The sequence below is a fragment of the Solea solea genome, chromosome 13 (assembly GCF_958295425.1).
Source record: "Solea solea chromosome 13, fSolSol10.1, whole genome shotgun sequence".
Classification (NCBI taxonomy): Eukaryota; Metazoa; Chordata; class Actinopteri; order Pleuronectiformes; family Soleidae; genus Solea; species Solea solea.
Window position 1 is genome coordinate 5,418,208 of NC_081146.1, and position 24,243 is coordinate 5,442,450.

The 24,243-nt window shown below is 40.8% G+C and overlaps 2 protein-coding genes across 3 annotated transcripts; both read left to right on the forward strand.

Annotated features, from left to right (window-relative positions):
- The first annotated feature begins 3,066 nt into the window (after window positions 1-3,066).
- gapdh (glyceraldehyde-3-phosphate dehydrogenase) lies at window positions 3,067-7,383 on the forward strand. Its single transcript, XM_058648541.1, has 12 exons — window positions 3,067-3,158; window positions 3,528-3,573; window positions 4,748-4,847; window positions 5,003-5,109; window positions 5,261-5,351; window positions 5,443-5,558; window positions 5,991-6,072; window positions 6,163-6,314; window positions 6,405-6,483; window positions 6,629-6,712; window positions 6,798-6,895; window positions 6,977-7,383. Exons 2-12 carry the CDS (start codon window positions 3,551-3,553, stop codon window positions 7,044-7,046), a joined length of 1,002 nt encoding a protein of 333 aa, XP_058504524.1. The 5' UTR covers window positions 3,067-3,158; window positions 3,528-3,550; the 3' UTR covers window positions 7,047-7,383.
- Window positions 7,384-10,132: 2,749 nt separating this feature from the next.
- iffo1b (intermediate filament family orphan 1b) lies at window positions 10,133-23,785 on the forward strand. Of its 2 annotated transcripts, XM_058648137.1 has the most exons (9): window positions 10,134-11,519; window positions 15,799-15,859; window positions 17,396-17,491; window positions 17,974-18,114; window positions 18,204-18,388; window positions 18,514-18,640; window positions 19,776-19,865; window positions 21,232-21,362; window positions 21,744-23,785. In XM_058648137.1, the coding sequence occupies exons 1-9, from the start codon at window positions 10,558-10,560 to the stop codon at window positions 21,841-21,843; spliced, it is 1,893 nt and encodes a 630-aa protein (XP_058504120.1). In that variant the 5' UTR covers window positions 10,134-10,557; the 3' UTR covers window positions 21,844-23,785. The 2 variants fall into 2 exon arrangements, with proteins under 2 accessions (XP_058504121.1, XP_058504120.1); XM_058648138.1 differs by lacking the exon at window positions 17,396-17,491 and having other exon boundaries at window positions 10,133-11,519.
- The last annotated feature ends 458 nt before the right edge of the window (window positions 23,786-24,243 follow it).

Sequence of the window (24,243 nt, forward strand, 5' to 3'; positions counted from 1 at the left end):
ATTGTAATTTAACAGCCGTATGTATGTACGCAAGTAAAGCCTCTGCTCTGCTGCTGATGTCACGCTAACACTGCAGCCAAGAACCCGGGGAAAAAATATCACATAGACATTCCTCCTTTTTTGAGGGATAATCCTTTTTTCATATTTATAGATTATGTATGCGTAAATTTGACGAAAGCCATACATACATATGTCATTGTGGCGCTGCCAGAACATGAACGGGTTAGTTCATGGAGGCAGTGATTTACATTTTAATGTGTGGAGAAAAAATAAGATCATAGTTATGCGTCATTGGGTGAGTTTTAAAAAAAAACAAACATGAAAAGATGGAAATATGGAAATTTAGAAAGAAGAAAAACAAAAGTTTTTATATGCAATGAAAATACTGACATAATTATCTAATAACCTAAAATATGTGTGACCATGAGAGTCATCCATTGTCCTGTAAATGTAGGATCTATTTAGAACTTTATTACCAACAGCAGATTCGTGAATGGAAATTTGGTCAACGATGTTTTCTCAGGCACAAAATGGTCGTAGATCTCCGGCAAACAGTTAGTTTCCTGTTCAGGATAAATAAAAACTGAAAGGCCTCCATCTTGTTCTGTTTAAAATCTTTGTACCTCTAAAATATTTGAATTATAAGAAAAAAGCAAACAAAGGAAATTGAAAGTGCCCTGGGCTCCATCTTCTTCAATATTGTCTGGCATTTGCATTTAATCATTATCATTATTTACAGTTAAATGTAACAAATACAAATATTTAATACAACATTTTAACTTTATATTAATTCTGTATAGATTTTGTTTTATTCAAATAGTTGAAAAAGTATTCAGTGTTGTTTACTCACTCAACACCAGATGGCAGTCTGAGTCTATTCATGTTTAGGTGTTAACATATGGAAACACTTGTGGACTTTGTACTGATCATTAAATAGAGGACAAAGTTTTACATACGTCCGTGATGTTGCGGAAAACCATTCCATTTATTATTGCTGTACTTTCTGTCATAATACAGTTTGTGTACTATATACACATATATATATAGATATACATACTGTATACCTATATATACTGTATGTAGCGAGAGAGAGAGTTGGTTGCTGTGTTGTAAAAAGAAAGAACATGTGTTCTGTATATGCAGCAGCATTTACAGTACTGAGAGTATAATATGGCCCAAGTGTTGAGTCTCCAGCCAGCCTCTAAACTTAGCCTGACCTTTACTTCCCCTCTTTGACCTTAAGCTGCAAAGCAGAGGCCAACACTGGCATGCACTCACTCGGAGTTGAGTTAGTTCAGCAATGCTCGGACCATTGGACTGCGACCATAAAACACACCAGCACTGTCAGGTTTAGATACAGACGGACAAGTCTGTCAGTCAGTATGTATATATGTATATATATATATATATATACATATATATATATATAAAATAAAAACTTCCCGAAATGACATCTTTGGTGTATGCTGTACAATCAGAGAGGAGAAGCCAGGCCATGGATAAGGTTTCAATTCACAGTGATGAAGCTCAGTGTGCAGCCAGAGAACCATTTCCAACACATTAAACAAATGTCTGTTACATTCAAACCGTAGTCAAATGAGTTCACACAGTGCTGCTTAAAGGTCCACAGTGTAATATTAACAAAGGGTCTAATTTTTCTTATTATTTTTCACCAGGTTTCTGCAGCAGCTCTAATGCATAAACCATTCAGAGTGTGCATTTGTTGCAATCTGCAGTCGCACTATTCTTCTTATCTGGACCTTTAAGTTTGAAGTGTATCAGCTCCACATGACTCTCTCTCTCTCTGTTTATCAGTATAGCCGTGTTGCCATCATGGTACAGTTTGGTTTGGTACACTATGCTACGGTTTGGATTGCTAAATCCATCGGTCAGGCTTGTGTTTCGACTGAGAACAGAACCTTTACTTTGTTGTGCGCTGTGCCCGATGGCTGCGTCAGTGACACACATATAGAGGTCGGTTATTTTGGAAACAAAAAAAAAATGTACCGTGCCATACCGAACTCAACCGAACTGTTCCACGAGGTGGAAACACGGCTTAGATCTCACCCATGAACGTTCCTGCACTTCACACAGGAAATGATTTGTTTTGTTTCAAAACAGATGGAGGCAACAGCAACATTGAGCTAGTAAAGCAAGACTTCTGCAAACAGTTCCAAATGTTCAGAAGTGGATTCTACTGCTCACCAGTTAAGGGGTAAACTCCCTTTGTCTCCACCTGCCCCTGCTCTGCTGCTGCTGCATACACACAAATGTCAGTCAGGGCTGATAGTTTTGCTGGACAGAGCCTGTCTTCAGATGAAGAGAGTAGCATGCAAGTAATGTTACATCATTTGTGTTCACAAAGACCAAACAGAAAATTTGATCAAATCAACAACTAAAATCATCAAAAGTTACACAGTGCAGCTTTAAACTGACATTCTCATTATTTAAATATTTTATAACATCCCTGCAAGTACTTTTATTTCTTTAACAATTCTCTAACAAATAATACATGTAAACAAAGTGTGACGTGACAGGACGTCATTCAGATTCTCATCTTTAAATAACTCATAACTTTTTTTTGAAAGAATTGAATGCAAAATGAGAAATATAATTGTAATTAAACTTTTTTCTTTTCTCAAAGGGATGGGGCAGCAGAGAGGAGAGGTGAGAGCATCTGAAAAGTGAAGGGTCATGGTCTTTGGACATTAAATGTCAGAGTCAGAAGACAGAGATTTGATCCCCCGTTTGCTCGCTCTCTGTGTGTCTGTATTTACTCAGAAGGTCACCAAGGGAGCCCACTCTTTTTTCACTCCTACATTACAACATATCTGATACCAAGGCCTCTTAAAGGCGGCAACAGTGGTGGCGCTGCATTGGAAATAATGTAAACTAAACAAAGGAACGTCTATAATAAGCAGCACGGGCTGTGAGATAAGAGAGAAGGTTCTGGCCTGTTTAACTCACATGAATTAAAGTGGCAGTGGCCCGTGTTGCATGCCTGACGACCTTGACATTCAGAGGAGGCGGGGCAAGAAGTAGACACCATTTTAGGGGTGTGGCTTCAAAACTTTGGTCAATCATAAAAAGTCACGGCGAATCTTTGCTCTTCCCCACTCACACTTGGAGTCAAGACAGACTGAGGCTTCTCACAAACGGTAAATGACTCAAGTAACTGAACAATTTCAGCTGCTGCTGCATGAACCAGCTGCAGGAGGGAATCAGTAGATGACGACCACCTGTTTGACTGAGCCTTGTGTGAGGTCAAAGAGGTTCACTTTGCTTTGTGTTGTTTTAGGTGTGAAAATGTAGAAATACAGTTTTGTTTAAATGAAGAAAAATCTTGTTACCGAACAGATTTCCTGGACCGTGGTCGTCACAAATATGTTATCAGTGGAATAATGTAGCAGGTTCTTTTGAACTCTCTTCTTATCTAAACAACTGTTAATGGCATCCAGTGACTGATAGTGTATGGCACAGTACATGTTTGGTTTAACACATCCTTCTCCTTCCTTCTCTCCCTGCAGAGGACTAGATCAACCCAGGCAAAATGGTGAAAGTCGGAATCAATGGGTAAGCAAACCTTTCTAATTTCAAACTGTATATTACTTCAACACTTAAAACCTCTGCCCCCCCCAAACTCACACTAACACACCCTCTAGTCACAGCCTTAGCTGATGACAACAGCTGTCTTTGTCTTTGTCTGCACATAGAAATACCCTGTGGTTATTTCTCACTGTGACTCTGTTTAAGTAAGAATTTAAGTATATTACTGAAACATTCAACTTTGTAGAAGGGTATGAATCAATTATGGGAAAGTGTAAAAGTAGTTTGTAGATAATAAAACATTTAATAGATGAGACTGCCAACCATTTGTTTCAGTTTTGAAGTGACAGAGCGCTTCAAAGGAATCCACAGCTCAGTATCTGTTAGTCTGTGAATAACTTTATTTTTATCTCATTCGTTTAAATGAGTGAGTCATTATTTTTGCCTGATAGACAGACAGAGAGACACTGTACAGCTGCAGGAAAAGTACAGACATGTTTTGTAATGCAGAGCCACATATAGCTCATCAGTGGTCTGTTATGTTTTTTTTTTTGTGCTCTTTGAACTTTAGCCCTAAGCTGATAACAATGTTGGCACTAACTTTTGACGTGCAGAGTGGATTGTTTTTCTGCAATGTGACGCAAGCGATAGGAGACGTGTGTAACTTGAATGATATCTAACGTAATCTGATGTCTAGTGGGTCTGCTCTTTATCTCCTCCTCCGTGTCCCCCCAGTGTGTGAGGACATTTGTGCCACAATTCTTGACCTGTGGTTAAAAAGTAACTGAGCTGCTGATCAAACAAGGCACTGCAGTCACCAATATTACCACAGCAGTGGTTGATTTCGACTTTAGCCCCCACAGAGGGAGCACGTCAGAGCTGTGCAGCATGTGCCTCCTCCCTGGGCGCCTCCTCCTGAACCCTGCCCTTTCTCTGCCTGTGGTTTCAGGTCTCTAAGTGTTGGAGGGTGGAGGGATATGTATGTCACACAAAGGGGGGAAAAAGAAGCTATAATCATAATGAACTAGGCCAGGCTGTAGTGAAACTTTATATATTAGACATTAGGTTTTTATAAAACTAGTGTTCATTTAACAAGCAGTTCTATTTTCACATTTAGTCGGACATCACGCCTCCTCCACTAACCTGGTGTCACACCACCATCTAGAGGCCAACCTGAGAAACAACACTGTTCATTTTTCAGATTTGGCCGCATCGGTCGTCTGGTGACCCGTGCTGGTTTCAGCTCCAAGGTGGTGGAGATTGTGGCCATCAATGACCCATTCATCGACCTGGAATACATGGTGCGTATTCCGTTCTTTTTTTCTTTTTTTTTAATTAGTACTATAATACTAGTAGACTTTAAAGTGATGAGTTTCAAGTTCTTTTAGAGACTGAGGAACTTGGAATATGTGTGTGCACACATTTTTCCCAGCTGCTCTTCATCTCCTCTCTTTAGGTCTACATGTTCAAGTATGATTCCACCCACGGCCCCTACAAGGGCGAGGTCAAGGTTGAGGGTGACAAGCTGGTCATCGACGGACACAAGATCTCAGTTTTCCATGAGTGCGTTTGAGTTTCAACCATCCTGCCTTTCAGTGAAATGAAGCCATTTCAATACACATGCACAACAGGGAGACTATGTGGAGTCTATGTGTGGGTGTATTTGTGTTTTTTATTATCCTTCACACCCTGCTTTCCTTTCACCTGCTTGTAGGAGGGACCCTGCCAACATCAAATGGGGTGACGCTGGTGCCCAGTATGTGGTTGAGTCCACTGGTGTCTTCACCACCATTGAGAAGGCCTCAGTATGTACCTGTGTTCTTCTGACACATTCTCTTTATGAGCTGCCTTTTCCATCAAATGATGCAGATCTAATTAGATTCAAACATATTTTAGGCTCACCTGAAGGGCGGTGCCAAGAGGGTGATCATCTCTGCACCCAGCGCTGATGCTCCCATGTTTGTTATGGGTGTCAACCATCAGAAATATGAGAACTCCCTGAAGGTTGTCAGGTAAGAATCAAAGTATCTCAGACAGTTTGGTTATTAGGTTGATCTGAAATTTAGTTTGAAGTTTTTTTTTGTTTTTTTTTACTTTAGCCTTTTAAGGCAATAGGAGGGATTCCATTAACCCATTCATGTTTTATTTTCAATATGTGGAATAGAAACACATTAAAAATTGAAGGAATAATTAAAATCACACACATTTTTACCTTGAGGGCAGAGGAAAAGTTAGCATATTGATTAAAAATGTAAATGCTGTAAGTAGTGACACACTTTGTGCCACCAACTGCTTATTTTGGTGAACTTACTCCCAATATTTGCTTAATAGAAGTGACTGAAAATCCAAAAAATGCTTTGTTTTCTATGGGATTTGTTACATTTGTTAATTGATGCATTAGACTGGTGCAAAGCTCACTAATGCTGTTCCTAATTCCTTCACAGCAATGCCTCCTGCACAACCAACTGCCTGGCTCCCCTGGCCAAGGTCATTAATGACAACTTTGTCATTGTTGAGGGCCTGATGGTGAGGACCAAACTTCTGAAGACAATATGGCAGCAAGATGATGTGTTGAGCTTATAATTTAATCTCTTCCTCTCTGTATTTGTCCATCAGAGCACAGTTCATGCCATCACTGCCACCCAGAAGACCGTGGACGGACCCTCCGGCAAACTGTGGAGGGATGGCCGCGGTGCCAGCCAGAACATCATCCCCGCCTCAACCGGTGCTGCCAAAGCTGTGGGCAAAGTCATCCCTGAGCTCAACGGGTCAGTATCAGAAACGTGATCTAAATATGTCTTCAAGGCTCTCTGTAAATACTCTTCTGATCTTGCGTTCCTGTATGTTGTGTTTCACAGCAAGCTGACTGGCATGGCTTTCCGTGTCCCCACCCCCAACGTGTCAGTGGTTGACTTGACTGTTCGTCTGGAGAAACCCGTGAGTATTTAACTTTACTTATTTTCCAAGGCTGGAATAATCACCTTTTGGTTAAATATAGTACAAGTTATGCTTTAATAACTTTATATTTCATAAAATTCTACGACTGCGTTATATAAAACAAAGCCTCTACTTTGCACCTCAGGCCAAATATGATGACATCAAGAAGGTTGTGAAGGCTGCAAGTGAGGGACCCATGAAGGGCATTCTGGGATACACAGAGGACCAGGTATGGTTTTTTTTTATTGTCATTTTATCCTTGTAGTGATGTGTTGATTTGTTTAATGTGGAGCATTTTCCTTGTTCTCCTGCAGGTCGTCTCCACAGACTTCAATGGTGATTGCCACTCCTCCATCTTTGATGCTGGCGCTGGCATCGCTCTCAACGACCACTTTGTCAAGCTGGTCACATGGTAAGCCATCAACCAGGATGACCTTGATGCCCTCACTTATGTCCAGTCATGCATGCTGACTCTTTTTTGCTCCTTTACCAGGTACGACAACGAGTTCGGCTACAGCAACCGTGTCTGCGACCTGATGGCCCACATGGCCTCCAAGGAGTAAACCAACCAACTAGCTAGTTGACCGTCCCCTGCACTGTGCCACATCTACTGCATTCGTCTGAATCCAGAGTTATACATTTAATACAATAAGTACAATAAGACTTGGTATCATTTATAACTCTGCCTGTTCCATCTGACAGTCGACCCCCATTATACGTCTGAGGAAAGGTCCCACAGTAAACTAAAAAAAATATCAAATTTGGTGACCAAGTGTTTTCTTTTTTATTTGTTGGGTTCCTTGTTCTGTTCTTGTGTGAGATGGAGTGAAGGTGTGAGAGTCTGTCTGTAGCACTGAGGTGCTGCAGTCAGTGATGGAATAAAGTCCTCGGTTTGTGAGATCCATGACCTCCTTGTCTTGTTTTGTCACTGCACAAAACACATTTTAAAACTGCACCAATGAGATTAAAGGTCCACTGTATAAGCGTTAGTGACATCTAATGGTGAGACAAAATGTAACTTATCCACACACCCCTTCATTTTGAAAGTGTCAGAGCTACGTTGGCCTTCAGACAGGATGTTGTTCTGCATAGATGCTAAATAAAGCCAGGCCGTTGCCTATGTTACGTAAAGGCTTATTCTCCTATAAATACATCAAGTCAAACATTTTTTAAATGCCCACTGGAGCTTTGATGCTTGCAGTATTCAAGAAATGATATTTGTTTGACTTTGGGAAATGATTAGAGTCAACCAACTCACATTTATTGTTGCCCTGCCACTTAAAGTCACATTTGTTTTCTTAATTTGTATTAAATAACTGGGTGCAGTAGCATGGCTAACCTGATTAAACGCATGATTCCTTTATGGATAATTCCACAATCTTTTAGTATAATCTGATCGACTGTGACAATCCCTAAAGGGAGAATCCCAAAGAAGAAGGATTCTGTGCCCCCTCTGAGCTCAGTGTAAAACCTTACAACCACTGGCTTCAAGTTTAATCAGCTATCACAGGTCAGTATGAGATTTTCATATGAATACCTGCAGGTTGTGCAAACTAATTTACCAGATTCTTGAAATATTGCTGGCTTATCCATCTGTATTATTACACATGGATATGTATATATATATATATATACTGTATATATATATATATATATATAATATATATATAATATGAGATCCTAGTCTTTACTCGATAACGCTACATAGATTTGTGTGATGCACAAATTAAGGACGATAATAATGAACTGATTATCAAGCATTTTAAAAATTTAGGTCAAAGAACAAGTCAAAATCAACAGGATGAATTAAAATATCATTTTAAAAAGAAACAGGGTAAAACTATTTTGATAAAAGTAAATTTGATTTAAAAAAAAAAAGACATAAAAGACATCACTGACTGCACTGAGCTGATCTCCTCCAGCAGGTCATTCCACAGTCTTGGGACTGGAACTGCAAATCTTCTGGACCTTCAGGATCTCAAAGCAATAAATAGCGTGTGGTACTAAAAGGTCTGAGATAGAAATTGGGCAGAGTCCATTAAGAGACTTTAATGTCAATCAATGAAGTCTTGGTAGAGAGCCAGTGTAAGGCAGCTAAAACAGGGGTGATGTGATCCTGTTTCTTTGCTCTGGTTAAAAGTTTGGCTGCAGTGTTTTGATCAGTTTGTAATCAATCAATTGCTTCTTGATTCATGCAGGTAAAAAAACCCAAACAGTTGCAATAGAACAGACAGGATGAAATAAGAGCATGATAAATTGCCTTTGTATATTTAAAATATTAAACTGTTCAAAAACTGTGCTGTTTAAAACTCAAGATGTTGTTTTAACATGTGAATGTTCAAACTGATGCAGTGGAAATGGCTAAATGAAAAGACACAGCCATAGAAGAGATATGGTTGAAAGTCTGTGCCTCTGGTGTTACTCATGCACACACAGCAGTTCACTTTTTCCACCGTTGTTCACGTTTCCTCTCAGATGATACAACTGTCCAATTGCACAGTGAGTAGTGGTGCTTGCCTGATCGCTCAGATTGTTATCCTTCATTACATCCGATTACTGAAAACATTAATGAATAATTAATACTGTTCCATCAGTGAGTCATCTGTAATGAAACCATTTCTTTGATAAGGCAGCTGACTATCACTACAACTGAAGACTATTTATCAGAGAAGAGTGCATGTGTATTTTCTGTCGTTTGAATTATCTGTCAGACATGCAATCCTTCCTGTAAACTACAGTAGTAGTTGGTCTGACACAGTTGTGGTGAAAAGCCCCCCCCCCCCGCCATCACATGATTTTCTATTCTATGATCTATGAATGATGCCATCGGAGACAAATGCAGTGTCTAAATATATGTGGAAAATGTGTGTAAGAGGAAATGCTGGGAGCTGCTAATGAATGCTGATGAATTCAACTAAAAATATTCAGTCCCTGCACTGACAGTATGAATATGATCATAACATTTATTATCATAGTATAGTATAGTCACTTCTTTGAAGAGAAGATGACTTTTAACAGCTCCCACTGACTCCAGACTTTGAAACCACTGTCAGTTTAACTGCTCTACACAGAAAGATATATATATTATATATTATAATACAATATGAATATTGATATTCAAGTAAAACATTTTGTTATTAGCTTTCATGTCTTGTGACCCACTGAATCCGAATTATTTCATATATTATTACTAATTGAAACACATTGTGAATCGTCTTTTATGAAAATATTATAATTTAAAAAAAAATATCATGTGACTCTAAAGCAAAATGACACATAGTTTTTTTGTTTATTTGTGTTTTTCTTCTTATTATTAATGTTGTTATTATTATTATTATTATTATCATCATTATTATTATTATTATTATTAATATTATCATTGGTACTAGTAGTAATAGTAGGCTAGTAGTAGTTGTGGTGGTAGTGGTGGTGATAGTAGTAAAACGTTATTGTCTGTGTATTTATTTACTTATTGTCTATTATTTAACTATATCATTTATTATTTTCACGTTAGTAGCTGTATGTTTGTGCTCCACAGATACAGAGCCTGATAAGAATGATCCGCTGTGTTTGTTAATCCACGGAAAACCAACAGTTAAGGGATCAGTGCTCCTCTGGTCGCGTCATTACGGTAGCTGTGCTCCTCCAATCCCGCAGCACCTGCTCCTGCCTGAGCTCAGCTCGCATCTTGTTGCCAGAACTTCAGAGACGCGGTGACTGTGGATTTCTTTGTTATTTATTCACGCTCTGCATCATTTTCCCCCCTCATTTCTTTGCTTTTTTGTAACCAGAACATTTCGCCGGGGTGAAGACGTAACGTTGCCGCACTGTGCAGCTCATCTGGAGGATGTTTATTTGTCGTGGATCTCCAGAGAGCTGTGATTCATCGTCAGCGGACGTTAAGACTTGTGAGCTTTAAGGATAAAATTGTTATTTAGAAGCTGATCCACTATCGGGTGACTGTTACTATCGGCGCTCACGTCTCCCTGCGTTTTTCCAGCTAAGTATTATTATTATTATTATTCATCCATCATTAGAGATTCTGTTGTAACAAGACATTCGCCGTCCGTGTTCATGCCAGATCTGCAGCGCTTTAGTTTTCCATACTATAGCATGAATCCATTGTTGGGGACCAACGCGCATCTCCATCAGCATCCACAGCAGATCCACTCTCCCGGACACCCCGACTCTCCCTCAGGTCTCCTGCCCGACGCCGTGTTCGGTGGACCGGACACAGCCTCCTTTTTCCTGGGTGAGCAGGGAGGCCCAGGGCCTGATCAGCCGGGGCCTGACTTCACCACCGCGCCCTCCCAGACCTCACCTTACCGCCACCACAACCACAGCAGCCTTTACCAGCAGCACCGCGCCGCGCCGCATCCTCCCGCAGCCATGGCTCTCAGAAACGACCTGGGATCAAACATCAGCGTCCTCAAAACCCTCAACCTGAGGTTCAGATGCTTTTTAGCCAAAGTGCACGAACTAGAGCGCAGAAATAAGATCTTAGAGAAGCAGCTGCAACAGGCACTGGATTCCAACCAGGGCTGTCAGGGTGGATGCTGTGGGAACAGGGCTCATACCCAGGAAGCAGGTGTGCAGACTGGATTTGTTGGTACCATACCTCTCAGGCCCGGCTCCCTCCCCTTCCACAACACCAACAACTCAGCCAGGAGACCTACAACACTCTTCACAACCCCTCTCACTGAGAACACCAGTTCAACCCAAACAAACACAAGTAACCCATCCATCACCATCAGCCACTGCTCCCCCTGTATGGACTCTCCTGGCTTCAGCTCTAAAGCAGTCTCAAACTCGGGCAACTGCACCAACCCTCCTCCAAGGTTCCTTCCGGGCACCATCTGGTCATACAACCACACGCGCAAGTTTGGCGCTGGTGCGGAGCGTCTGACCAGCCCTGGAGTGTCCTGGGTGCACCCGGATGGAGTCGGGGTCCAGATCGATACCATCACCCCCGAGATAAGAGCACTGTATAATGTCCTGGCCAAAGTGAAGAGGGAGAGAGATGAGTATAAACGCAGGTAAATAGACTGATTTTATGACACTTTCTCACTGGGCCTGGGATTGTCCTGCAGTTCACTTAATGCTCCACTCTGAAGGAGTGAGTAAGGTTGTAAAGCAGCTGCAGACCAGCTGTCTCCCACAGGAGCAGAGTCAGCACAAAACCTCTCCATCCATCACCTCAGCAGCCTGATCCTGTGTCCACTTCATGCGTGACCACAGAGGCAGGTGCTGCTGCTGGAAATACACCCGGAAAAAATTAACACGTCATTGGCTAAGTATAAAGAAGAATGAAGGTCAAAGCTTAGCGGGCTTGTGTTTGGATCGGCCACTTCAGAGAGAGCCGAGTCCTGGGCGGGGGCTTAGTTTACAGGAATATTAGGGATAGTCCATCAGAAATAAGGCTCATGTTGATGGGACAACAGATTATTAATTTGTCAGGCTGAACAACTTGAAAGACAAGACAAACTCCTGGCAGCTTTCCACTCAGGCTAATGTGGAGAATGATACAGACACTGTGATGCTTTGAAAGCACTTATATTGATTTTAGTGGGATGTACAGCATGACCTCGCAGTTGTAAGACCTACATTTAACTGAAGTAAATGTTTAAGTCCCTTCTTACATACACACCATACAAAGCATTCTCTGGTCCCAACAGGAAAGGCACTTTTTCGTTTACGCTACGTCAGATTAACAGCCATGGTGTTTAAATCTGATGAATTACAGATCAGATTTAACTGTTCACATTCATAAACTACAAGTGTCTTGCATCTGAACAGGACTGCCCTCTCAAAGGGGATCCATACATGCTAGAATGTTATGAGTATAATACAATTTCAGACTCAACATTAACCACAACTATCTACATAATCCAACCATTGTGGTTTCTTTTAAAGTTGTGGGGGAAAGTGATAGCATCCGCCATGAATGGCTTTCAGTAGCCTCTGTGTTGCGTTCACAGAAACACTAGGTTAATCACTTATCAGTTTCTTATTATGTTTAATTGTGGTACATTTGTTTATTAAATGTTTACACTGTGTTTTCTGTAAAGCAACACCGAGTCCAACAATCATTTTAGATTTTTGTCCAAACCCAACTCAATCTGCCTGGTCCCGATGGTCTTGGTCGGATATTTGTGCACTAAAGCGCACAAATATCTTTTTTTGCATGTCATTGTCAACAGAAAACATATTGAATCGCCAGGAAAATATAAGATGTACAATTATTGATCCTCCAAAGAGGAAATTCAGAAACTGAAGCTGTTGGTGCTAATCTGTGGGTGAGATTTAGTTCTTGAGGACTAAACTCTCCTTCGTTGTTCTTTGATTGTTGCTGTGCTGCTTGTGCAGACAGACTTAGCATATGTTTACAGGCAAAAACCCACATGGAGTCTGGAGACTGTTTTCACTCATGTCACATGGCCACATAGTGACCTAGGACAACATAGTGACCTAGGACCACATACTTTGTCCACACAGCTCTGAGAAAATCAGATCTTAGTCACTTTAACTGAAACAAATGAGTCATTTCAACCTGGTAATGTGAGTGTAGCCCAAGATATTGTGATGGAACTTCACTGTCACGCAGCTCTGTCACAGGTAATATTTTGACATTTTTAGAAACCCTTTAAATTAAAATGTCAAAAAGCTTTATCTCGCCAGGGTAATGTTTTTTTTTTGAATTTTTTTTTCAAGTTCTGAATCTTTATCCAGATCACCACCAAATTCCAATTATTTCTTCCTTTGACAATAATCCACATGCTCCCTGAATTCCTCCTTTACTTTTTGAGCTATGCTACAATGTATCATTAGATTAAATGATGATGATTTCACTTATTTACACTCTGTCCACATTTCCAGCATTGTGTATTCACACCATAGTCCTGCAGCTGTCTGTAAGTCTGGACGATGACTCAACTGTTCAAAATCACTGCAGTAGAACAGCGTGAGCTCTCCTTCAGGCTGGAGAACCATTTTCTTTTCAATTCTGTCATGAAGGATAGTCAGTTCAGTTCAGTTGTCTTTATTTATACCTGTAGGTAGATTATGTTTGCAGTGAACAGGGGCGTCCATATTTCACACAGACAAAACCACACATAACATGGGGATGGTTATGCACTGACAAAGGATTTAAACAGAATAGAAGAAGATAAGAAACAATGCAAAACACTAAAGACCATAAAGAAACCAGAGTGCCACAATAAAAGACCTGTTTTGTCGTCTTATTTAAACAAATTATTGCTGCAGAGATGAAGTTGTTCCTGTAGCACTTTGTCTTTGTCTTAGGACTTTAAATCTAACACCACAAGGAAGGTGCTAAAATTGGGAGTCATCAGTACAAATGGAGCTAGTTAGCCGCTGTAACTGTCTGGTATACAGCCACTCTGGGCATGGCTGTGACTCCACGATCAGCCAACTGGACCATTTCATGATCTGGTTCAGTGCGTTCTTGTCTCTAAAAGGCAGGTTTACAAACCCTAACACAATTCAGTGTAGTATATTTTCAGGATACGTGCTTTCTTTCAGAGTTTACTGCTGTACTTCCCGTATCCCAGCACATTCAACAATGACGGTTCCCTCATGTTATGTCCAAATGAGCAGCCATGCGTTCTTCCTAGAGAAGAATTACTGCAGTGCAGGAGACTGTTTGTGAATGAGGGAGAAGGAAGACTTGAACCTGCCAAGTGTGTGACATTGGACTTGGATTATTTGCAGAGCCTATAGATGATAATTCACTGTTAAACACTGTTACTATTCCACGTCTCCTTTTTGTTCAAGGACAACTTTTGTCCCTCCTCTTTCTCCTGTCCCACTCTCTGCCCACCACACTCTCCGTCCCAGGTTCTGTTTCTCATGTAAACCCAACACGATCCCACCCACACAGTGAACTCTCCCTCTCCTGTTCTCTGTCTCTCCTCTCTCACTGCACCCCCCGCCCCCCCGCGCTCCTACCCTCCACACCGTATCTGCAATGCAGCATACACTGTGAGCTGCATCTACTGGATGCGGGGGCTTGGCTTGCAGGAGGCGGCGCTTCTCGACTTTCTGTGCACTCTCACCTTCCCCGATCAAATGAAGATCCTGTTCGGCAACAACAGCTTGCGTTTCATGACTCAGTTTTCTTTCAGATTTAGTGTACCCCTCCCAAACGCCCCACCGCGCTGCAGCATTCTGCATTTTAAGCAGCATTTAAGAAAGAAGTTGCACTCTCTGCAGTGAGTGGATTTCCTTGGGGCACAAATGCACCATGTGAGGTGACTGTATCTGAGATCACATGCAGGGATGTGAGCTCAGGCTTTTAAACATACTGTATATACAGTAAGTGCAGACTCATGGGTCAGTCTGCAGTATCATATTGAACACTGATGAGATTTCTATTTTCTAATGGTTAAAGGTTATTTCATGCTCCAGTGTTTCGAGGAGAGCTTTGATTCACTTGAGCTCATCTTGTGTGTATTTGAATTAAGGCCGGGGATGCCAGGTCTGATCATATGTGGTTAGAGGAGATGCATCCAGGACGCATTTTAATGCCAAGTAATGAACAGTCATACTTAAGGCTGTCCACAATTGGATCAGAGGACTTAAGTTAATACCAGGTCTGAATGTTGCCAACGGGCTGTGGGGTTTTTGTTTTCACTTGTGTGATTAAGTCTCAAATGGCTGTAAAATATTTATGATACATTTTGATACATTTTTTATGTTTATGTGGATGGATTTTTTTTTTTTATAGATAATTTAAGGAGCGCTTTGTTTGGTACACCAATAATGAAAGTAATGATTTGAAGTTCAAGTATTGTTTTTTTGCTCATTTATAAAAAAATAAATTATATGTATATGGAAATATTTGAGTCCTAAGCTCTGAAAAACAAACTTTGGGATCAGTCTATTTCTCACACACACACGCACACACGACGCACGCACGCACGCACGCACGCACGCACGCGCACACACACACACACACACACACACACACACACACACACACACACACACACACACTTGGTAGAGATCACATCAACAACTCTGTGAATCCTGTTTCCCTGAGATAAACAATGATTTCCTTAATTTAAGAGCAGGGGTCATTGACGCTGATGTTCCATGCATGGTTTCTGTGACCTGTGTCTATGTCTAAGGGGACATTTGTTTGGGACAGAAGTTCTCTGTTAGTTTTCTTTCTAAAGTAGTTCCATACAGTCTATCACAGTCAACCTGAATCTTATTAATGTGTGTCTGCTCTGTTTGTTACATTATGGGACAGACTAAAGCTTATTCTCTCTCTCCTCGTTGTGTGTGTTTCAGATGGGAAGAAGAATACACTATGAGGATGGATCTGCAGCAGAAGATTGCAGACCTACAAGAGGTAACATTATATATGTGATCCTGTACTGGAAGCAAACAAGGCCGCAGACTAATAAAGTCCTCACATGACTGTTCTGAGTCAGAAAAATAACCAATGCTTAGATGATAGTTTTTCATAAAACTGGTACAAACAGGAAAGACTACTTTTTATTTTTGGTCTTTTTTCTCTCTCATTGGTGAGGAGTAAGCTCTTCATTTGCTTTGTGCCGCATGTGTCACAGCGCCGTTCCACTCTGTTATAAGTCAGTTTTCTTTCTTCTTCAGCCATCGATCATTCATCTCATTTAGCAAATTAAACTTCATTAATGTTGAACTGAAGAAAACTTTATGATGATCCTCCACCACATCTCACCTGCCGTCAGACTGACTGCCTTATCTGTGTTTCCTGTAGTCGTGTCTTTATAAATGCAATGGTTTGTTGATTTCCTGTGTCGAAGGTGCACGTGTGTGCACCATTGCTGGGAATCTGTACCTGACCCCATTTAGCAGACACAAGCAGCAAAACCCCATGTGAGACTGTGGGGGCCCTGACCAGTGTTCCTGTATGTTGAGACAGTTATAATGCCGTCAGAAAAATCTACTGCTCCCCTGACGAGATCATACAGTTACAACTTATAATGTTTATGGGTGCTTTGTAGATAAAATCTTGTTGTTTTAAAGAGCTAGTTCAGGTGTTTTGAAGGGTTTTTTGATGTATGAGGTAGTGCACACAGAGTCAATGTGCACGTTCTCCAGCATGCTGCTATCGCCAGTAACCATTTTGAGACACACACAGATATTCATCCTCACTGAAAACATTAAGGACACAAAGAGAAACGACATTTAAGCAACTTACAACCATGTTAACCTATAAAAAACAACAACACTTGCTTAAGTCTACTGTATCTCAAGAATGTGTTCACCAGTTCTTCTTGAAATTGGACAGCATTTTCAGACAGGAAACAGTAGTTTGTGTCTCTCACTCACTCTTCCACACCAAAGTCCGAAAATCAAAGTAGAGAAAATCAATGTTTTTACATCCCTGCCACACGAGTTGTTGATCCACTGCTGCCTCCATCACTAATTCCAAATGAATTGTGTCGTGACTTTGGTGTTTGACATCCTCCTTCTGAAATTACCAAAGTGACACAAACTTACAGAACAAGGCGACAGTCGTCCAGTTTCCACCTCCTAAGATATCCTAGCAGGCATAGATATTGCTAGGTGAGACTTTTTAGTGGTGAAAATCAGTTTTTCAGTGCGTCTTTGTCTCTGGTTCGCAGCGATGGCAGCACTCTGGAGGAAATCATAGCAACAATAGCATCGACTCTGTGTCAGTACTTCATTTTACACAAGCACACTTACACAAAACCTGAACTATCACTTTAATGATATCCACCTGCATGATGTATCCTGTCATTTCCAGTAAGGACAAGACTTTGTCAGGACATCTCTGTGTCAGTGTGTGCATGTCACACCTAGTGCTGACATGTATGTGTATGTGTGTGTGTGTGTGTGTGTGTGTGTGTGTTCTCCATGGCTTCCTTCATATTTGCAGGACCTGCAGGAGAGTGAAGGCTGTCAGGATGAGCTGGCTCTCAGAGTTCAGCAGCTGAAGGGAGAGCTGGTTCTCTTCAAAGGTCTCATGAGCAATGTGAGCACTGAACAGCCATTACACTCTTCTACCTGTCATATGAATATTTAGCTATTGGTAGTGAGCAGCTGTCCATATGCATTGACTGTTGCATGCATTTCTCCAAGGAAATATGTGGAAATTCATTGAATTATGTTTTGTACCACTGCTCCAATGGACAAGGTGCTATATCAGACATCTGATGTTTCTCAGAGTCAAGGAAGGATCCTCGGATGGCTGAATTTGAAGAGTGTTTCATCATTGGACTCCACTGCATGTTGTGAATCACAATCCTTTGCACATGCACGCCAGGTGGAACATTCTTGTTGAAGAAATGATGCACGTTGGCTAGTCTTTATCGGAGCAGACATGGAAGGATCCTTGACTTTGAGAAACACCATTTGTGACCCTACCAATGCATTTATCACAGTCAGCAGTCGTGTTTCCCTCCAACTGTGTTTTCGTTTCCTCCTTCTGCCTGGTCTCCTCTGTCCTCGCTGCAGAACTTGTCTGAGCTGGACAGTAAGATCCAGGAGAAAGCCATGAAGGTGGACATGGACATTTGTCGCAGGATTGACATCACGGCTCGTCTCTGTGACGTAGCTCAGCAGAGGAACTGTGAGGATGTGATCCAGATGTACCAGGTACGAGGATTAAGATAAATTTAACTACCTCTCTGTTTTGTTTTTAGATTATAGTTTGTTAAAACTTTGACTTTGAATATGTGCCTCAGGTGCCGAACAGCCAGTCATCCTTAAACTGCCGCCGGAAACAAACTCCCCTGTCGTTTAACGGGAGCGAGTGCGACGAGCCTGTGAGCACCTCTGAAAGCGACGGGGGCGTGGCCAAGGACGAGGAGCACTGTGGCTCATCAGCCAATCAGATCAATGAGGAGATGCAGAGGATGCTGAACCATCTGTAAGTGAAATGTGATGAGTGTAACAGAAGTGTCCTTCACTTTTGCACTTGCACTAATTCTCTCTCTCACTCCCTCTGTGTGTGTGTGTGTGTGTGTGTGTGTGTGTGTGTGTGTTTTGTTCAAGGCGTGAATGTGAGTTTGAGGATGACTGTGACAGTCTGGCCTGGGAGGAGACTGAAGAAACACTGCTCCTCTGGGAGGACTTCCCAGGATGCACTCTGCCTCCTGACCCCGCCCACCCACCAGGGGAGGTAGTGTTTTGATTTGAATGGCTGCACCAAGATCTGCACTCTGCTATACTTGTAATGCTCAGCGTTTGTTGAAAGGATGAGGCGATGATTTATTTAACGTCATGATGACGTGAGGAGATTGCAGTGGATTGCATGATTTCCACATGATTGCACCATGTAATTACACTAAAGCTGCTGTCACTGATTTGACTCTTTTGACCTTCGGTAAATATGTCAGTGACCAGAAACCTCCCAACTTGTGGATTCACTTTTCACCTTGATAGAGATGCAAAAATGTGCGTCCCATTTTTCATTGGTTCACTCGTCTGTCCAAATTAATTTGATGTGAAATATTTTTAAATACTTCAACAGCTAAAATGTATGTTTGTGATTATTTTATATGAATTAATGACAGAGCATGTCACAGATTTCAGCTTAAATTAGAATAATACAGATTTTTCTTCAGTTCATGACAAAGCCGCTCGTTGAAAAGTGTAATCAATTCAGTTTTGTTTAGTTTTATTCAGCAATATTATTTATATAGCACCACATCACACAACACCTGCATTCAAAGCAGTTTATGAAGTAAGGTTTATGTCTGTGGTTTACAAGATGTTCACAAATAGTTTATGCCTGATGTCTTATCATTCAGCTCTGTTTTTACTTCAATGTCTGGTGAAGTAGACACACATTACACGCCAGTAATTGCATCTGCAATGTTGACCTTGTCAGCACCAGTAGTCCTCGTGGAGACCAAAAGAGAACCTTACTTATGAGGAACTGGATAAGTTGAATTGTGATTCAGTTATGAGGTTATGAGGATATAAGGATGTGGTTAAGAGTGGGGATAACACTTTGTTTAGGTTGTCCAAATGAATGGAAGTCAATGCTTTGTCCTCTGACGTCATGGAAGCCAGACTGTGTGTGTGTGTGTGTGTGTGTGTTGTCCCTGCTGGAGAAGCTGCATCAGTCAGTGAAATTTGAGCTGATGGAAGCAGGAAGGCAGCTGTGTCTGATTGTTAAACGATTAGCAGACAAACACAAACATGTTTCTGTCTCTACGTGTCCGTGTATTTTTATCACTTGCAGATTTAACCTGTCCACAGATGACGACACACTCAAAATGTCTCTGTCCTTGCTCTCCCTCTGTAACCAGGAGGACACTCTGGAAAAGGTGATAAACGACACAGAGTGTCTGTTTAAGTCCCGAGAGAAGGAATACCAAGAGACAATTGACCAGATTGAGGTCAGACATTTTACTTTTTGATATCGTACTTCATGAACACTACATGCTTGTTTTTACAGTGTGTAAGTATGTGCGTGTGTATCAGGTTGATGCAGCTTCATTTAAGATTTAAAGCTATAATATGGACTATTTCCTGCATTGATATCCAAAAATGATGATTTAGTATATAGAGTAGTGTACTTGCATGAGCTAAAATGTTCCCAACACTCTGTAAAATTCATATAAATCTCTCTCTATAGATCTGTTTTCTTGGTAATGAAGTGTTTCATTGTGGTTGCTTTTTTATGACGTCATCTACATTATCATCTCTGCTTTAACTTCATGGACAAACCCCTAATGGAACTTTAGAGTGAGGAAAGGAAATATTCTGTAATAATATTCATTAGTCAGTGTGTCATGTTTTGCTTTTGCATTTGTTTTGTGTGTGTCTTTATCATTCATGGGTCTCGATTACTCAGCTTTCCTCGTAAAGGGCAGGAGAACTAAACCAGTCAAGGTTTTCCACATATCATCTAACTGGGTCTTTTCTTCTTGTTTTGATTGCGGCAGGAATTGCAACTGTGCGTTTGCGAGATGTATTGATTCATGCGTAATACGTATCAATGAGATGTCTGTTTTTCTGTTTAGATTTTTTAATATTCTACTGTTGTGTCACAAAACTTAAGCAAACACTTCAAGTACCGGAGTTTTAGGAGTGATTCTATTCATTTCTTTCCTCTTCCTCTGGTCCAGTGTGTAATATTTACGAGGCAGACATGAAATATTCCAGCAGTAGTTTGCTTTAAGACAGCAAATATAGACTGTGCTGTATTTACATTTCAATACTAAACGTGCGCTAGATCGTGATTTGAACGTGTCCCTATAGTTTGTTCAGAATCAGCTGTGTGTAGACTATTTTCATGAGTACATATACACTGTAAAAACACTATTGTAGCATTTCAGTTTTAGTTTGTTTGCTTAATGATTTAAAGATAAAAAAAAATCATTTGGTATGTATGAGTAATCATTTGGTTTTCATTGTGTACTGCCTGAACGGAAAAACCAGCCAGAGTGTGTGTTTCTTACTACACAGATGACAAAGGAAGGCTCTGATTTATAAACCTAAGAGTAGAGAGTGGAGAGAGTTGAGAAAGAGTGGTTACATCCTTTCCTGTATGTGAAGGCCACCATAGTTCCCTTGCATGCTTAGGAAAGGGAGGAGTCCTCAGTTTGATGCAATCTGCAGGGATACCATTAGATATCACTTATTCTTACACATTAGGTCTTTAATTCATGATCTTTTGTTTGTTTTTTGTTACAGTGAAACCGCAGCAGGGGTGTAATCTAGTTCATGTCTGTGATTTTACGTCATGTTTTCTGATTCCAGCTGGAGCTGGCCACGGCAAAGAGTGACATGAACCGACACCTGCATGAGTACATGGAGATGTGCTCGATGAAGAGAGGCCTGGATGTTCAGATGGAGACCTGCAGGAGACTCATCACACAGAGTGGAGACAGGTAACACACACACACACACACACACTGGCTCTCAGTTTGTTGTTTCTTTGACACTCCTCTCGCTTAGTTTTTCTTCTTTGTATTATTGTTAATATAGGTTTCAGATATTGTATCTTTTAATATGAGGACAGACAATAAAGCAGTCTTTTAATATGTTATATGTGTTATCTATATTAATATCGTATCTATATTATATGTGTTAATTTCTCTTTAAATAATGTGGAGATGATTCATTTAAAAAAAAGATCAGGCCTACTGCATGTAGAGTGCTGTTATTTATGTGGGGTTAAAATGAGGTGCAGATCTGGATCATGAGCTTATTGTTGGTGGCGTGAAGCACCTTTTAGTCTGGATAAGTTTGTCTGTATGTGTCTCTCACAGTAACTCTGCAGCGCCGTCGTCCTCTGACGAAAGTGATCACAAAGAAAACGACAAGTCGTCGGCGTCTCCACCTTCTTCCTCGAGCACTGGCAGATCCTGACACCTCCTCACACTGGCAATAACAGAGGCTGTGGTCATGTGACCTCGGCTGCATCCAGCTATACCACACCCACACGATATATACCCATGGCTATGGCAACACCATGTTTACATATGTACCTCTCCATTTAATGACTCATATCATTCACTCTAGTGCTGCCGGTGCGAATCAGCTTTGGTGTGAGTTGCAGCAAAGCTGGATGACGCTTGACGATTGCAAATTTACCGTAAGTCACTGGGATGAGGTCACTGTGATACAGCGAGGCAGTGCATTGCTGCAGGAAAGCTGAGCATGACTTATTCACTCCACACTCAGCAACAAACACTTGTTAACCTGGGCGTCTCTATGTTCATCCATGAGCTTGCACCTTTAAATAATCGTGTATTGTACAGGAATCCTGACAGCTTTAGGGCCAACTCCACCAACTATCCAGTCCTTTCATTTCTCTTAACAAACCAACAAAAACACAGTAGGCAGATGTCAGTCTAACAGTGTGGCAGCAGTAGGTTGAACTGGAATTGAGCCATGGGAGAGAAACTGATGGGTGTCAAATGTGAGATTGGTATTGATAATGGTGAGTTTGAGTTTTTAGAGCCTGATAAATGTCATGATTCAGCATTTTACTGCCTTCCAGCTGCAGATTCACTGCTTGCTTTGTATCTGTGTCATTTAAACCATGGGCAAAGCTAAAGGCTAAACCTAAATAAGTCATAACATCTGCGCAAATAAAATTCAATTATTTAAAATAAACAAAAACATGAGCGGCGTATAAACTGGAGCAGCAGGGGCTGTATGTCTGCTTCCCAACATGACAATATTGTTGGGTATAATACTCAAACATGTCGATCTTGTCGGTCTAATGATTATTTATTGGTCCCTTTCAGGTTCATTCCCTGAATTCAATCAGTTTGACCATATTGTCTGATACTGATGTGCTTTGCATTTTGTGGCTAAACTAAAAATACTGTTATAATGTTTCCACTACACTTAAAACAAATCTCTGCGGCTCCTATACAGCGTTGGCAGTAAGTACCAGCATCATTCTGGATGTTGCAGCTCTCAAATACAGATAATAGCATGATCAGCCACATCAATTTCTCAGTCTTGCACAACATAGAAGAGCCAGCAAAGCATTTTCAGAAAACAGGGGACACAATCAAGACCACTGACAGTGTTTCATAGCAAACATGTTGTACATGTGAAATGCATTGAACATCACAGATAATGTCTGTCTGAGGTTAATGAGAGACCTTAAAGCAGCACTGAAACATCCTGTTAATGTCGTCAGTTTAAAATGTAGAGCTGTGAGGCTCACACACGGAGAGTCACACACACACGCAGTGACACGCAGGTGTCACATAGGAGCTGTTAATACCTTTTATTTTCAGCAGAAATGCTTAGTTTAGAGTTTGTGCAGAGCTGCATGGTGAGTCACTTAAGGATAATGTGAGAGGGTTAAAAATAATGTAAGTTAACTGTGAGTGCCAAAAATAAATGAACTTTGACATGACTATAGAGGAAATTGCTGAGAAAAAAAGAAATTAATATAGCTGCCAAAGCTATTTCACCAAGGTGCTTGATGTATATGACTAAACCTCTTTTTGAGCCTATAAAAGTTTGCACACAGAAAGGAAGAGCAAAGCAAAAATGTATGAAACAATCAGCACTATTACTTGTAACACGCTGCGAATAGATAACTATACTCCTTCTGTTTGTATTTCCACATCTGTTTTAGATGTTGTAGGGCTGGGTCATAGAATAATCAATGGAAACTGATTCCATACCTCGTTTTTACTTTATATTTGTTTGTTTCTGGGCACAGTTGTATGTGATGTTTCATCCACACACTCACTGCTACAGTAAAACATGAATGTTTTAGGGGAAAAGCTCCCTTCTCCTTCATCATGGATTTATTATCAGACACTGTTGTCTCAATGTAAGTCCTGTCTGTAGTTTTCTGTGTGTGGTTCATCCAGGTGAAATGTGTTTCCTTGCTTTTGCCACGACTCACATTAGGTTACAATTTCAAAAAAAAACAAAAAACAACAACAACATCGATTGTTTAGGGTTTCACTTTAGTTTTTTTTAGGATGTCTGAAACATACAACGCACAAGTTCATTTAGTATAGTTTTACTTTTCACGCACTGAGTGAGTCTCTGTATGCATGTGCCAGTGTGTGTGTTTTTGGGTGTAATATGTAAAGTGAGTGTTTTTAAGGCTTTTACTGTGGCAAATGTACAACATGAAGAAGTTAGAAAACACCAACTCAATTTGATGTCAGTCTAGGACGTTGACTTAAGTTGTTAAAATGTGACACTGAAATGATTTTTGACTGCAATCACCTTCAAAAAATACACGTAGATTAATCAAATGACTGTAAAGGTTTTTTTTTCCATTGG